This window comes from Rhinopithecus bieti, unplaced genomic scaffold (assembly GCF_001698545.2).
Source record: "Rhinopithecus bieti isolate Rb0 unplaced genomic scaffold, ASM169854v2 scaffold_54524, whole genome shotgun sequence".
Taxonomy (NCBI): domain Eukaryota; kingdom Metazoa; phylum Chordata; class Mammalia; order Primates; family Cercopithecidae; genus Rhinopithecus; species Rhinopithecus bieti.
Genome location: NW_016821081.1, coordinates 132,760 through 148,984, shown reverse-complemented (window position 1 = coordinate 148,984; position 16,225 = coordinate 132,760). Strand labels below are relative to the sequence as shown.

Sequence of the window (16,225 nt, the reverse complement as noted above, 5' to 3'; positions counted from 1 at the left end):
CCCAGATCTTATCTTTACAATTGCCTTCTGCTGTTAAGGTCACTCACTGTAATAGCGTCTGTGGCCCTCCGTCTTTCCCGGTGCAGCTCGGTACAGAATTGTCCCTTCAAAGGTAGTCTTTCCTGACAGTGAATGAGAGAAGAGAAGGGGAGAGAAAAACAAGAGAGCGGGGAGGAGGGAGCAAATGATGGCAAAAGAAGGAAGAGGAAGAGTCTTTAACTGAACTTGCCTTCAATGAATCTGCCGTAAGAGCTTCACCCACAAAATTAAGTAGAGACCATTAAGCAGGATTTAAGAATTTTACAGAATGAGCCCAAAGTCCCCATGCAACCAGTATGGCATGAGCACCCAAAAATTGGGGCTTGCCTCTGCAAATGACTGGCATGTACATTATGCCCAGTTTAAACCTGTAAGCCATTTCAACATTGTAACTTAAAGAATAGGAAAACTTCAATTAATGAGAGGGAATCCAATCAAATGGACTCCTTAATTAACTCAATTGTACAGCACAAGCTTCTCTTTGGAGACTACGACCCATGCATAATACAGATTTAGACACATCATCCTTTATCTTCTACCCCTAGAGACCTACATGATAAAAACGAATATTCATGTCCCCAAGATTCTAAACAAGACACAGAATTCTCTTTAAAAGATCTGTCACCCTCCGTACCTTTAAGCAAGAAAATGTATTAATATACTGGAGAGCGGGGGTTCACCACTAAGGTTTGAAACCAACAGTGGCATCCATGTAAACATATGGGGTTTTCTGCTTAACACCAAGGACACCAGAAAACCCTGTTTCTCAAAACATCTTAATTGGGATTCTGTTGTGTCAGTCATGAAACTGTACTTAAGCATGAGGACATAGGACTCACCCAGTGTCAAATGTCAAATTATCTTTTTTTGCTGTTACAAGTTTATTGTAACAGAGATTATCAATTGCATAAGGCTGAACCCTTGGCTAGAGCCCAAATACCTCGGGAACCATGAGCAACTATACAGAATACACACATACTGCCCTGGTTTGACTGTACTTCAGCCCACCCCCGCCCACCCTCCCACACCCACCCATACACACACCCACATACATGCACACACACAAAGGCCCTACAGAGAGTACCACTGACAGGCAAAATGATTTGCTAAAGGCAAACTCAATTAATAAACATATTACTTTAAATTATCTGAGAAATAAATTATATTATGGCTTTTTAATTAAATATTCAAACTGGAGGCCAGTCATACAGCTTCCTAATAAGTCTGGAGGATGAAAAAGCTAGGCTACATTTACAGAGAAGCAGGGAGTAGAACTAAGTGAAGGGAGAGAGCAACTTGTCTCACTTCTTAGAAACATTCCATGTTAAAATGGAAAACCCAAGAGAAACCACACTGTCAGCTTCTGGGCCTTGGCCCTCCCCATATAGGAAAGGAATTGTGAATGATCAGACCAACAACTTAAATGGGATCAGGTATTTCCAATTTCCGTGTCCTACAGCCATGGTGGTACACCCTTGTTTTGAAATGCGCCCTTTTTGACAGATGCATTCTATCCGATTAAAGCAAAAACTTAAGGCATTCAAATCACTGGCTGTGTAAGAATAATCTGAAGACTAACAAAGTTTCAAATGTTCTTGCTAGACGTGAAGCTCTTGAGGACTTTGATGACAAAAGTGGAGCAAGTAACAGTGGCTAGTTTTTATTTGGGCAATTTTTTATTCTGCTTAACTTCAATCATTAAGTCACCATTAGTCCTCAGAACACAGCTGTTTTGTGAGCTAGGCCCTCTAAAAGTTAACAGCAGCAGTCCTCTCAAGTGTCAGAAAAAAAGGAAGTGTAAGAATTTTTAAAAGGCAATATTTCGATAATGTTCCTCCAAGTACACTAGAACTTCCATGTGTTCTTCCCCAAGACCAAGTCTGAGAGTCACTGAGGTAGACCATGGCTGTGATGTCTCTGAATGGTCAAGCCTTTCTGCAAAGTCTCTCTGTGCACTGGCAGCAAGGCAATTTGAGATGTAGTCTGGGCTGGGGCTGGGTGAGGACACATAGGTGTCCCATGTGAACAGCAAAAGACGCAGCCAACTGGAAAGGTTATGAATATGAGTAATGTTGATCTTATTGGGGGAAATAGTATACTGTCACTGTTAAATATTAGTACTTGAAGGCAGTAAACACTATAAAAGGGAAGAGTTTTAAAATTTACACACAAAACCATACACTTACGCTAGCATCTAATTTTGCCTGAAACTATGACATCAATTTGCTCATCATTCGTCATTGCTAATAGAACATCATACTCCAAACAAATACCATCTAATATTAAAAAGAAAAAAAGTCTAATGATGCCACAGAGTGGGATTTGTCAGACTGGCTTTCATTTTTATACACAAGGGACGTTGAGCAATCCATTTCTTACAGCTAATGAAACACAATTATTTCTGCATCATGGCAGTGGTTTGCTATACATTTTGTAAAACCATCTTTTTTTTTTCTCTCTTTTTTTTGAGACAGGGTCTTGCTCTGTCACCCAGGCTCGAGTGCAATGGCACAATCATAGTTCACTGCAGCCTTGACCTCTTGGGTTCAAGCGATCCTCCTGCCTCAGCCTCCTGAGTAATGGGACCACAGGCAGATGCCACCATACCTAGCTAATTTCTATTTTTTGTAGACACGAGGTTTCACTATGTTCCCTAGGCCAGTCTCAAACTCCTGGGTTCAAGTGATCCTCCCACCTCAGCCTCCCAAAGTGCTGGGATTACAGGTGTGAGCCACCACACCTGGCCTTCATCTTCATCTTTGTCTTAGCCTGACAAGCCACTAAAGTATCAGAACCTCAACTTTTTAAATAAGGAATTAGGAAAATGAGAAATTCAATACCAACAGAAAACTCATGGTTATTAATGGTTACAGAAAGAAAATGCAAACTTTCTCCCTCTGAAGATTGTGGGAAATAACTGAAAATGTTTCTGTAGCTATAGAATTAAAAAACAGGGACATTTTTAGTTTTACAACCATTATTTGAAAGCAAATAATATCAAAGGATATGAAAAACAGAAAAGACACATTTATGTCTTAAATGTAAGGCAAAATATATATGAAATTGAAATTGGACAGCAGTCATATCTGGATTTGCCACTGCACATTATTTAGTCAACAGTAAAATGTGCAAAATTGTAACTGAAAAGGCAATTAACTAATCATGATCTGTGACAAGAAGAAGAAGAAATAAGCTAAACTGTACTCAGGCTTGAAATTTGTCAGATGACCTGTGAAAAGGTAAACTATTTGTGTAATGGAGGCAGCACCAGAATGTGTATGGAAGGCTTGCATGTCATTTTCTCCCCATCACTCAGAAGCCTGGGAGTTAATTTCACTGGGCTTCAGTGTTCTCATCTGACACTGAGTTAAATAATATCTAAATTCCTTTCCACCTTAACGTCATAAGATTCTGCTACACTATTAGCACAACCACTTGACTGTTTTGATTTTTAAAAACCTAATTTACTAAACACTTTTTTGGACTACTGATCTGTTACACGGGAGCCCATTTTATTATTTTTTTTAAATTTCTGATTGAAACCTCTTTGCAAGCCCTAATGAGTAACTAGGTTTGGGGGACAATTATTAATGGCTGCTAACACTCAAAAAGCAGGATGGCCAGACATTATGAGCCTCCAAGTGGATTATCCATTACCACCTAGGTGGCAGGTTTGCGATATATATTATATATATATCTCCTGAATCTAATCAAGTCCCTAGATCTAATGATTAATTTATAGGAATACAGATTTAATGGCACAACAGAGATGAAATCGGCAAAAGCCACACTGTGAGAAACTAATGGAAAAAGGGGCTCAGTTGCTTTAGCAAAAAAAAATACAAGAAAAAAAAGGAGATATGAAGGAGAAATCTATAGATTCAAATAGATTTGAGACATACTAACTGCTATGTATGTACTTTATTTGGATACAGACTCAAATGAATGGTAATAAAGAAGACTTTAGGGGAAAGTGAACAGTGACCATGTGTTTAATTATTCTAAGGAATTGCCGTAATTGTGTGTGAGAGAGATAAATGGTATTTTAAGACACTCTTTTATTGATGCATGTTAAAATATTTATGAATGAAGTTATATAATATTTGGGGTTTGCCTTCAAGATAATATGGACAAAGCCTGTGGAGGGCTATAATTTTAACAAATTGGCCAAAGGTTGATAATTGCTGAAGCTGAGTGATAGGTACACAGAGGTTCATTAGACTATTCTTATTTTTGTATATGTTAGACATTTTCAATAATAAAAAAGTTTATAAGAATTGTTTTTTGAAAAATTACCTTTAAGGTTTCATAAGTTCTGAAAATGGTAAAGATGTTGTTTCAGAATTTAAAGTATGCCGCAAATGAAGTTCTGGGCTACTAGCATAACTATAAATTTTCCTCTCTGAGATAAAATGGATAAAATATCCACCAACACAATCATTGCAATTCTTTGATAGACTAGATTACCCTAAACAAAGATCTAAGAAAGTTTAGAGACTTTCATTACCAACTACCATATGTAAAAATACATCAGAATAAGAGAAAAGCAAGTTCAAAAGACTTTCACCTGTCATTCAAAAATAAAAATGCCTCCTTATAGTAAAAGGGGATTCAATAAGCATTTATTAAACACCTACCATGTGTCAAGCAGTCTTGGCACACTCCCTTATAAATATAATGCCAATGTTTCTTCTATCACATTCATCTACTGGTACACAAAATTCAACTCAATAACTACCTCAAATACTTTCTGGAAGTAGAAATGTGAAGAATGCAAATACCAAATAAACATGTGCACATACAGAAGTAGGGGTGTATATGTGTGTGTCAGAAACAAAGAGATATATGTGCATTCACTGTACACATGGTTCATATTCAGATACAGATTTTATCATTCTTAGAAAAACCTTACCCTAATGTGTGGTAGCATTTAAATTAAGAGGATTTGCATACAATGTCACTATGATCTCTAAAAATTACCAGTATAGCACAAACATTAGAAATTTAACTTACTCCCATATCTGTGTATTAATTAAGCAATCTCTGTGAAAAATGAACTGTAATTTGTGAAGAGTATTAGTGGGTTGGCCTAACAAAGACCTAGATTAAGTACATTTTATCTCATACCAGAGTAAAAAGTTAGATGTCTTTTGTGTATGAACCACATTTTGTCTTTTATGGTTTCATGACAAAAGTAATATGCATGTACTATAATTATAAAAAGATGTTATCACTGGGGGAAACTGGGTGAAGGGTACAAGGGATCTCTGTACAGTTTTGTATTTATTGTTGTAACTTTCTGTGAAGCTATATTTCAAAACAAAAGGTTTTGGTTTTGTTTTAAGTAAAGCACATCAAAACTACTAACACCATTATCTGGGAATGGAGAATAAGTAGGTCCCTTTTAAAACCAAAGGCTCTACTTAGAGAAATCCTACCAGTACATATAATTTCTGTATGTGATCTGATCCAATTACAGAAATCTTAACATAGTCACACACTAAAGCAAATTCAGGGTGTAAGTGGCCACTGGATATATATATTTTTTAAATAGTCTCTCTCTGTAGCCCAGGCTGGAATACAGTCGTGTGATCATGGCTCACTGCAACCTCTGCCTTCCGGGTTCAAGCACTTCTCATGCCTCAGCCTCCTGAGTAGCTGGGATTACAGGTATGTGCTAGCATGCCCGGCTAATTTTGTTTTTTTGTTTTGTTTTAGTAGAGACAGGGTTTCACCATGATGGCCAAGCTGGTCTCAAACTCCTGGGCTCAAGCTATCCACCTGTCTTGGCCTCCCAAAGTGCTGGGATTATAGGCATGAGCCACCATGCCTGGCCTGCTACTGGAAATTCTGTCAGAACACTGAGAGATACTATTTCTCTCTTTCAGGGAATTACTTCAAGTTAGCAAGCTATTCATTATCCTCACATCTGTTCCTCTATGAAGCCCCACATCCCCATGGGACTGGCGTCTTTGTGCCCCACTCTTCTTCAGATGCTTACTTTGCAGAGCACCTGGACACTTTGCTGAACTTGGGTTTGCGTGTCTGCTTTCTGCAGTGTGCACTTACTGAAAGCAGGGACCCTGTCTGATTTGTCTCTGTATATCGTCAGTGCCTTGGACAGTGTTTTAGTAACAACAGGGTGTCAATAAAGATTGAATGAATGAAGAACAGAAGGAAGAAGGCAGGAAGGAGAGAAAGAAGCATGGATAGATAGATGGATATGGACCAACGGATGGAGAGATGGGCCCTCTTTCCCTTAACTGCATATACAGGAAGATTACAAAAACCATGTACCCTTTATCAGAAGCAGCCATCCTTGTTAGGAGACCATGCCTCTCCGGGGATTCAAAATCCCCTCAACAATGGCAACTAAACATGGCTGCTGAAACTATTGGGCTCTCCTGGTCTTGAAATGGAAGGCTTTTAATTGAGTAACTGTGTGTGGGGAACAGTCTCTAGAAGAGAAAATGCCCCTTCTGAACAGGTGATGACATAATGCTAAATGGGAAGACCATTCCACCCAACCTCCTAATCCTCTGTACCAGGAATTCCAGCACCATATACCTTTAACTGATGGGTCAGGCAAGGTGAGCTGTCCCTATTACTGACTTGGAATGAGAGAAACCAATTTGTTTCAACAGTTCTAAAGATATAAGAGGCATTACTCCCCTGATCTTCCAGTTCTGAGAGCATAGCTAAGATGGCAGGACACCAAGATGTCAAGACTTTTCCTAAGAAGTTGTCTAATACTTCCCCAGATCTCCTCCTCTGCATCAGTAGAGGAGCTCCAAAGTAATTTCCAAATGCAGTCACAATGCTTCAGCCAACACACTATCAATCAGTATGCAAGCAGCCTCCAAGCAACTGATACTAACTGGTTATGTCTCAACAGTTATCTTGACTAACAATGAGAGCTACCATTTAGTATGGGTCTGCTGTGGAGCAAGGTGGTTTATGTACATTATTGCTATTGGACCTTGTAATGAATTTATTCATGGAAATAATGTTATAATGACCCAATTTGGTCCTTCCTCCAAAAAATCCCATTTAATCCACAATGTCCCTAACATAGAGTACTGTTATTATGGGACCTAATTACCAGGTACAATAGTTATTCCAGAGTACAAAAGAAGACACCAGGGCAGCTAGAATTCTAATATGGACTTTGAAAGCAATAGTACCTTCCACTAATGTGGGATCAAGGACACCTTCTCCCCTCCCAGTAGTACTCATCAGCTGGGCCATGTTAATAGGAATCCTCCTGCCCTGAGCCAGAGAAGGCAACAGGAGCTCCAAGACACCTCGTTTGCCCCTCAACCCCTTCCAAACCTTCCTACCATAGACTCTAGGATGGAATGGGGTTCAGGGGTAGGAGGGTCCCGGGCTTTGGCAGTGGAGGGAAGGAGCACTGCTGAAGCCACTGGGTAACCAGCAAGTGCTGCTGTTTCTGCGTATGTCAGGCTACATCATCCAGAGCTGCTGAGACACCAAGTGAAGGAAGTCGCCTGAGCACTTCTCTGGAAATGGCGTTACCTCCAAATCAGACATTTGTCTAATCATACTACTGGTTAAATAAAAGAGACACAAACTAACACGAGAACACCACTCAAGTCAGGTTTTTCCAAATGAAAAAGGAAGACATTTAAGAATGATTTGGGCAGGACTAAGCTACCCTCCTCTTGTCAGAAAGGAAATTCTGCAACCCCAGGTAGTGCTGCACAGTTGAGCCTCCTACAACATTCATGCCCATGACCTTGGCTCAAGACGGCACAAGAGATACACAGACGCCCACAGTTGGGTTAGTGACTGGGAGAACAAAGTTTCCCGGTCCTGACCTTTTGCTCCGTGAGCTGGAAAGGGCAGCAGAGAAGCTGGAGGGAGACCTTCAGGCCCTGGAGAAAGAAAGACCTGAAGTTCGTTGTCACCATCGCAGAAGGACACACATGCTCACCACCCAAGGTGGGACCTGGACTCTCAGTTGTCTTGACCTACTTTTAAGGGGATTGACATGCACTCATCTTGTCATAGCACTTTACTTCTCACCATCACTGATTTTTTTTTTTTTTTTTTTTTGTAATTTCTCCAAGTCCCTCAAGGGATGCTGAGAAATACTGACAATCCCATTTGGTTCATTTTTTAAATAATTATGAACTTACAGTAAGCAATTATGAACTTACAGTAAGCAACACTCTAGAAGTAAGCAACACTCTAGAAGTATATGGAGTATACTTCTAGAGTATATAAGTATATGGAGGCACAGCAACATGGGCCACCCATGAGACAGTATTACCAGGGCATGAAGGCTGGCAGTTACCTATCCAGAGACATACAGAATCACTATGAATCACTATGAAGGTCACCCTTCATAGTGATCAACTTCCTAAACCACAGTGGGTTAAGGTAGTATAACCAAAAAAATACTCGTGAGCGTTTACCATAGCCTCTCGGCATAGGATACAGAACAGAAGGGAGGCTGGAGCACAGCCTGCCAGTCCCCCGCCCCTCTCCTGCTTGGTAGGGTGGACTTCCTTACTTGACTTGGATAGCTGCTCATCCTGGGAAATGCCAAGTTCATCCGACTCCCCTGACAGCTCCTTGATGAAGTTGGAAGGAAACATTCCAGTCTTCCCATTGAGAACACCTTCCCACCATCCTTCCTCTACCTGCAGAGATACAAACAAAAGAGCAGAGATGCAAGGGTCAGGTTAGACATGGTGGTTTCCAATTTTGCTCCCATCTGTATGGTGTAGCATGCAGAGCCCGCACAGTGAGACTAGATGGCTTTAAAGTTAACAGGGAACAAGAAAACAGACCACATAGAGCCTTGAGATTCAGGCTAAAGAAGGGGGTGTTTACCTGGGGTCCATAAATGCAAACAGACAAAATTAATACTTCATTTTCATTGGCCTCTAACTGAAATTTGGCATCTGCTTTGGTTATGAATGTAGGGTAGGTAACACATCAATATTAGAAGGACCTGTGACTCATCACCAAACAAACCACAGATATTTTCATATCACATCATAGATGCTATGGGTATCTCGAAATATCTTTTGTGCTCATTGCTGCTTTGAAATGGTGATAGTTATTACACCTACTGGGAGACCTTTGCTATTTAGTCTATTAATAAGGATACCTATAGATTACTATATCAAAATTTGGTTTTAAAATAATTTGATAACTATTTCAATATCAATTATTCCCTTTATAATCCTATGTGTTTTATTTTATGCATTTAAAACCATTATCTAAAAACTGAGAATGGTTTCCCCAGACTACCAAACTAATTAAACAGCTTAAAAAATATAGTTAAGAATTTATCTGTAGGCTAATAACTCAATCAGAAAGTATAAGAGCTTCCTGTACATTTCTGAAGGGTTCTAGATTACGCTAAGATGAACTGAAAGTGGGTAGGGAGGTAGGAAGGGTAGCGAGACTATGATATCTGGGTAAGCAGTGAAGGCTGAATTGGGGGAGCAGTGAGAATGGATGAGGCAGATTTGGATTAGGGGCCCTTTGAGGTCTGAGCTGGCCTTGAGTGATCAACTAGCAGGGATGGGTGACAGAAGGATAAAAAAATTGTGCCTGGATTTTGTAATAGAGCCACTAGTAGAATAGCAGAAGTCAGAAGAGCAAACTGGCTTCTTGGAGGAAAATAAGGGCAGTTTGAAAACAAGCAAGTATCAAGTTACAAGCAGTATAGTGGGGTATAATACAACCTTTGAAATTGTTTTACCATGTGCACGTACAGACAGTCTCCAATTTACAATAGGTCGACTTAGGATTTTTGACTTTATGATGGTGCAAAAGTGATATGCATTCAGTAGGAACCATACTTCAAATTTTGAATTTTGATCTTTTCCTAGACTAGCAATAGGTAGTACAATACTTCTATAATGCTGGGCAGCGGCAGCAAACCTCAGCTCCCAGTAAGCCATGTGACCATGAGGGTAAACAACCGACACTCTTCAGTATGCTGTGTTGCCAAATGATTTTGCCCAACTATAGGCTAATGGAAGTGTTGTGAACACATTTAAGGTAGGCTAGGCTAAGCTACGCTGTTTGGTAGGTTAGGTGTATTAAATACATTTTCAACTTATGATATTTTCAACTTATGATGGTTTATTGGGACATAATCCCATTGTAAGTTGAGGAACGTCTGTATTACCAATCCAAATTAATAAATACAATTTAAAAGCTAAAATAATTTAAACAAAAAAGAAAAAGAAACTTTGAGTCAAAAGTCCAGCTCAAATTTTGTCTGTCCTGAAACTTAGCAGTTGTGTGACTTTATTTAAATTTGTCCTACCAAAATGAACCCCGTTTTATTCCCATCTGCACGATGGGAATAATTAACACACTTCACAGTTGTCATCTTTAGGACAGCATCTCAATCTGTGTTAGAGGTATATATGCATTACTAATCTTCACTAGGGGCTGCAGGACATAGAACTGTATAGGACATGTCCTTAGTTTTCCTCAAGAGGTGAATACTCTACCAAGATAGAAAGGTGTGACTAAACATTAGCAATGCAAGGTAAATAGATGAGAAAAGACCATGACTTAGCACACATTAAACTTGTTACACAAAGTTGAGCTCACTGAGATCTGGGGTGCTAAAGGAAGGCTTTGAGAAAAAAGAAATCAAAATTAAGGTAGGCTTTTCGAAGAAGAAATGGCAGCCATACTTAGGGGACAGGTGTGTATGAGAAAGGGGGCTGCTGATGGAGCCTGTGGAATGGAGATAACCTGAACGATATGTTTAAGCATTTATAAGGAAACTTGTGCGATACAGACTCCCAGAGTGGCAATTACATTTGCACGATCACAAAATCTTCGGGAGAGAATCCAGATGACGGCATCCATGCACAACTGTCCCAACGACTATTTGATACCAAATCGTGGCATTTCACAGCATTTCCACTGAAATCATTCCATGTTTCTATGCCAATTCAACTGACACATATTATTTTTTCAAGGAGTTTTTTATAGGCTTAGATGGTTAGGAAGATTCACCATGAGTCTCAGTATCAATCATCACAGGATTTGTACAGCGGAGTCCTTTGTGCTGGTACTGAATAAGAAACCAGAAAATGACCCTCTCTCTCCCAGGAGTCACAGGGCAGGAGGGGAAAATCAAGGGCACAAACCACAAATGAGCAGTCCCTGGCATAATCCCCAACAGCACGGGGTAGTTGGGCCAATTCCAACCCACTTAGTTAGAAGATGTCTGGAACATTCCTATTCCTAGTAATAAGTGGCTCCTGCCCAAGATCCCTGAGGGAAGCCATTCTGATGTGTAGGAAAAACAGGCTGTCTGCTGGGAAAAGAGACATATCTTCACCTCACCACACCCCCAGATGCCTGTATGACTGTCAAAAGCACAGTCTGAGAGGAGTGGCCTATGGGAAAATGGCAGAGGTCTATCATTAGCCACACAGTAAGTGGAGGGGCAGACAATAAAACCACTGCTCATCGCCTGGGCACACACTTCCCATCACAGGCGCACCATGGGCAAGATGCTCATTTCTCTGTGAGCTGGAGTCCTTCATGAGGATGGTGGGGGTGGCCCCAGTACCAGTGAGAGTCGTTCAGTACTATTTCCTTCTATAACCAGGCCAACTATTTTGGTCTCGAGACTGAGGCTGGAGACAGGAGAAAAATGATACCTCACACTATCCCTCTTCAGAGATATTCTAGTTCAACTTCCTGCATAAAGATGAGGACGTGGCCGGGCGCGGTGGCTCAAGCCTGTAATCCCAGCACTTTGGGAGGCCGAGACGGCCGGATCACGAGGTCAGGAGTTCGAGACCATCCTGGCTAACACGGTGAAACCCCGTCTCTACTAAAAAATACAAAAGCTAGCCGGGCGAGGTGGCGGGCGCCTGTAGTCCCAGCTACTCGGGAGGCCGAGGCAGGAGAATGGCGTAAACCCGGGAGGCGGAGCTTGCAGTGAGCTGAGATCTGGCCACTGCACTCCAGCCTGGGCGACACAGCGAGACTCCGTCTCAAAAAAAAAAAAAAAAAAGATGAGGACATGGACACTGCCATGTGATTTCTTTCATTCATTCATTCATTCATTCATTCATTCATTCACTCATTCTAAGAGTAAAGCACAGTGCCTCACACATTGAATGAATGAATGAACGAATGAATGGCAAGGACATTATTGGGAAAATCCTCCATGGGGCCTACAGAGCCCTGATTTCCCCCACAGAAAAAGGTTTCCTTCCTGTGAGAAGCAAAAGGAACTGAGAGATCCTAACTATATTCGCCACTGTTCTTAACTAGGTACTGCCACACCCAGGTCTGTGTGGTCCTCCCAATTCCACCAATTCCACCAATATTTAGTGAGCACCTATCTTGCACTGCCCCAGTACCTGGGGACAGATTCATTGCTGAACAAAACAGATAAAGACTCCATCCCTGAGAAGTTTCCAACAAGAGAGAGGAAGTTACAGAGCCTGAATGCCCCATGCCCCCGCTTAGAAATCAAGCTTACTTATGTTTGCATTTCTATAGTTAAGAAAAGAAAGAAATGCATCTCTTTGTCTCTTTGTAAGAAAGTAGGGATTATGAATACCACAGCAAGGGCTTATAACTTCCACCCCAAAGAAAGGACAATAATAAAAGGGGGCAGATGCCCATCTTCTCCCTTCCCCACTCATAAACAGTCTTCTACAGGCCTTGGCTCTAGGCTGAGAACAAATCCCACCTGTCTTCCTCTATGACCAACCCAGCCAGCTCTGGAGCCCTCTGATTAGTTTCGCCTCTTCTAGAACTTCATATAAATGCCCTAAGATACAATTTCACTGTGCCCCAAGAGTGAATCTCATCTTTGGCCCAGAGCTGGAAGCAGAGCAGCTTACACCTGGTAGTGTTTGAGAACGACAGAATAAAACCACTTCAACAGTTTCTATCTGAGGGCCTTGCAATTTTCATGTCTTTACAATCAACAGTATCTAAGTGCGTTCAGGGTCCAAGGAAGCAGTTTTTAAATCTTAGCCCTGTTGGAGATTGGGCAAACACCTGGGTGAACTTCAATACTCCCATCCCCACCCCTTCTTGCACCCCATTTGTAAGGCATTAAAGAAGTCTGTGACTGAAAAGATAGCATGCTACCTGTGAGTACTTGGCTATTCAGACCAGTTCCTATTTATCACCCCTGAAGTTTTACCTGTCAACTGGACTAAGAAGGGGAACAGAGGCTTTACCAGGTCTACAGTCTACCCAAGGGCACAAGTAGCAAGACAGAAAAAATTCATCTAAGGACGACTATAGCTTTTTTTCATTCAATGAATACTTTGATACCCAAACCCCAGTCAGAAGCACACTGGAGGGGTGGGTTTGAGGGAAGCCTGGGGTTAGGTGGATGCACACAGGCAAATGAAGTCAGCTTCATTGTTTCAAGAGCTGTTTTACCATTCTTCCCATAAAAGAAAAGTGACACATCAAAGTCTAAGGAAAGGCCCACACCTTAACGTTGCTAAAATTTTCCTCAAATTTTTTTCAGAAGTAACTGAATGAAAATTGTAATACTGTTCCTTTCTCTGAGTTGTGAAAGGCAGGGAAAGGTGTTTTGAGAATTTTTAAAGCACTAGAAAAATGTTAAGATAGCTTTTAAAGCTTTTTTAAAATTGAAGTATAATTTACATAAATGCACAGAACTTAACAATACAAGCTGATTAGTTTTGATAAACGCCCATTCTAGCCAACGCCTCTATTAACATTCAGAGCATTTTCATCACTCCAGAAAGTTCCCTGTGCCCCTTCCTAGTCAATCCACCTCCAAGCAATCATTAATCTGATTTCTATCACCTTTGATTCATTTTACTTCTTCTAAAACTTCATATAAATGTGCTGAGACATAATTTTAACTTTTAAAATATTGCTGAAAATACAAACTGTTTCTGGTAAACATGTTTTTCTATCAGTAGAATTGGTGAAAAAAAGTATATCTTTAAGGGGGGCATTTCCTGAAGACATAAACACCTACATTATTTTCAATTTCAGAGGATATGAGAAAGCTGGCTATGCCAAATATAAACAAGCATTATCTAGGTCCTAAATGGCTGGACCAATGTTTTCCCCCAATTCCTGTGTAGTTCATTGTATGATTACCTCTTTCTGGCTGGGCCAGAACATTCCATTCACGTAGGGAAGTTGATTTTCATTCCCTCCCCCTCACTTTTCTGAGAACAAGGCTATTCTACATGAGAGGGGGCCCTCGAAGAGAAATCTGTAGAGTAACTGGAAGGGAAGTCATTTAAGAAAACATATACGATTTATATTTAAGACTTAGGCCAACTGCCCAACAAGACAGAGCAACATCCATGATTTTCATCAGAGTGGAAAGGGTTTCTGGTAGAGCTTTTGGAAACTTCCTTCAGCAGTGCTTGATAATCTTATCCTTCAAAAACAGCCACAGGTCCCCAAATTCCTGAGTCCAATGCTAAGGTCTTTCTATCATTCCAATTAAAAAATACGAATAAATGGTAACACAAGCCAGCAAGATAACCTTTCTGATGAATCAAGATCCTCAAGTTTTCTCCCATCACTATTTCCAGGTGAGAAAATGGTTATGGGGATATATTCACCTGGGAAATCCCTAGATTAGGAATCTTTAAACAGGTGCTCCTTTGAAAGTTCAGTGTGGCCAGCACTATAACTTTGATCTCAACCCCATTTCATTGCATCCACCAGCCCCTGCTTTCTATAACCTATACCTGTCCCAAAGGTTCACAGGTCCTCCCCTACTGCAGAGCAAGGCTCTACTAACACCAGGTCCTCCTTCCTCCAGCACCTAACACAAATACCACTCACCATTTGCATGTTCAGTTGAAACCTCATCTATTCTACAAAGCATCTTCTTCACCTTCTGTGACTACTCCTATTTTTATATTCCTCTCTCATTCGTCAATGCCATCATTTGCCACTTTGGTAACATCTTGGGTTGATAGTTACCTTAACTGTGTATATCTTGCCCTCCCTCACTAGACTGAACATGTTTCAAGGGACAGGCTCTATTCAATCAATCTCCGAATCTCAGTAAACACAGTTTCTCTCAGAGTGTAAGCACTGAAATATTTGATAAATCCCACAGCTATGCAAATCTATTATAAATACCTTTAAATTTGCAAATATGTTACTTTTATATGATTGTGGCCTGTTTTGTATGCTGATGATTCAAATCTAATCAACTTTCTCTTCTAAACACGGCTTCCTTCTCCTTAATATGAATGTTTTACCATCTCTGCACATTAGGAAATCAGAGGTGTTCATGTAAAAGTTATTTGGAGAAGTAATTGTAGAACAGCCCAAGCTCTTTGGATTATCAAATTCCAATAGACAGATATTCTATATTAATTTTTTTTTTTTTTTGCAGAGATACAAACCCTTCTAAAGCAAGGCGATATCTTAACAGGTAAGAACTTCGGTATGCTTCGATCACCTATTAACTGATCAGCCTTTGAATAAACTTGACTTCTCATGGGCAAAAAATGACATGAGGATGGACTGCCTATCCACACCCACAAAAGTTGTCTGACTGATCTAAAGTTCTGATGAAGTTCAAGGGCCTATTTAACTCTAGCTAAGTGTATCAAATCTTCTATGGGCACAAGAAGGAAGATGCAGAAGTACTTCGAAAGTGGAAGTTATCATCTTTGCAAGCCACAAAACCAGGTTAGGCTTTAAGCCAGCCTGACTGGGGGCCACTGGGAAAAGTAACCATAAAGAACACATAAAAGCAAGAATCTTTGAACATCCCTTGGGCCATGACTGAGAGACTGGCTAAGACCAAGCTAATCCAACACAAGAGGAAAAGTGGCTCCTTTCCCAGGCTCTAGATAAAATAGAAAAACAAAGTGGCTTCGGCCAGGTGCGGTGGCTCACGCCTGTAATCCCAGCACTTTGGGAGGCCGAGGCGGGTGGATCACGAGGTCAGGAGATCAAGACCATCCTGGCTAACACGGTGAAACCCCGTCTCTATTAAAAAAGATACAAAAAAATCAGCCAGGCGTGGCAGCAGGCACCTGTAGTCCCAGCTACTCAGGAGGCTGAGACGGGAGAATGGCGTGAACCCGGGAAGCGGAGCTTGCAGTGAGCCGAGATCACGCCACAGAACTCCAGCCTGGGTGACAGAGCAAGACTCCATCTCAAAAAAAAACAAAAACAACAACAA

The 16,225-nt window shown here is 40.8% G+C and overlaps 1 protein-coding gene across 1 annotated transcript in view; it reads right to left on the bottom strand.

Moving 5' to 3' along the window:
* The window catches only part of LOC108520688 (SH3 domain-containing kinase-binding protein 1-like), a 127,069-nt gene that overhangs the window by 6,723 nt on the left and 104,121 nt on the right, over positions 1 to 16,225 (bottom strand). Inside the window, exon 4 of the mRNA XM_017860158.1 lies at positions 8,576 to 8,705. Within this exon, the coding sequence (XP_017715647.1) occupies positions 8,576 to 8,705 (130 nt within the window). The remainder of the gene's footprint in view (positions 1 to 8,575; positions 8,706 to 16,225) is intronic.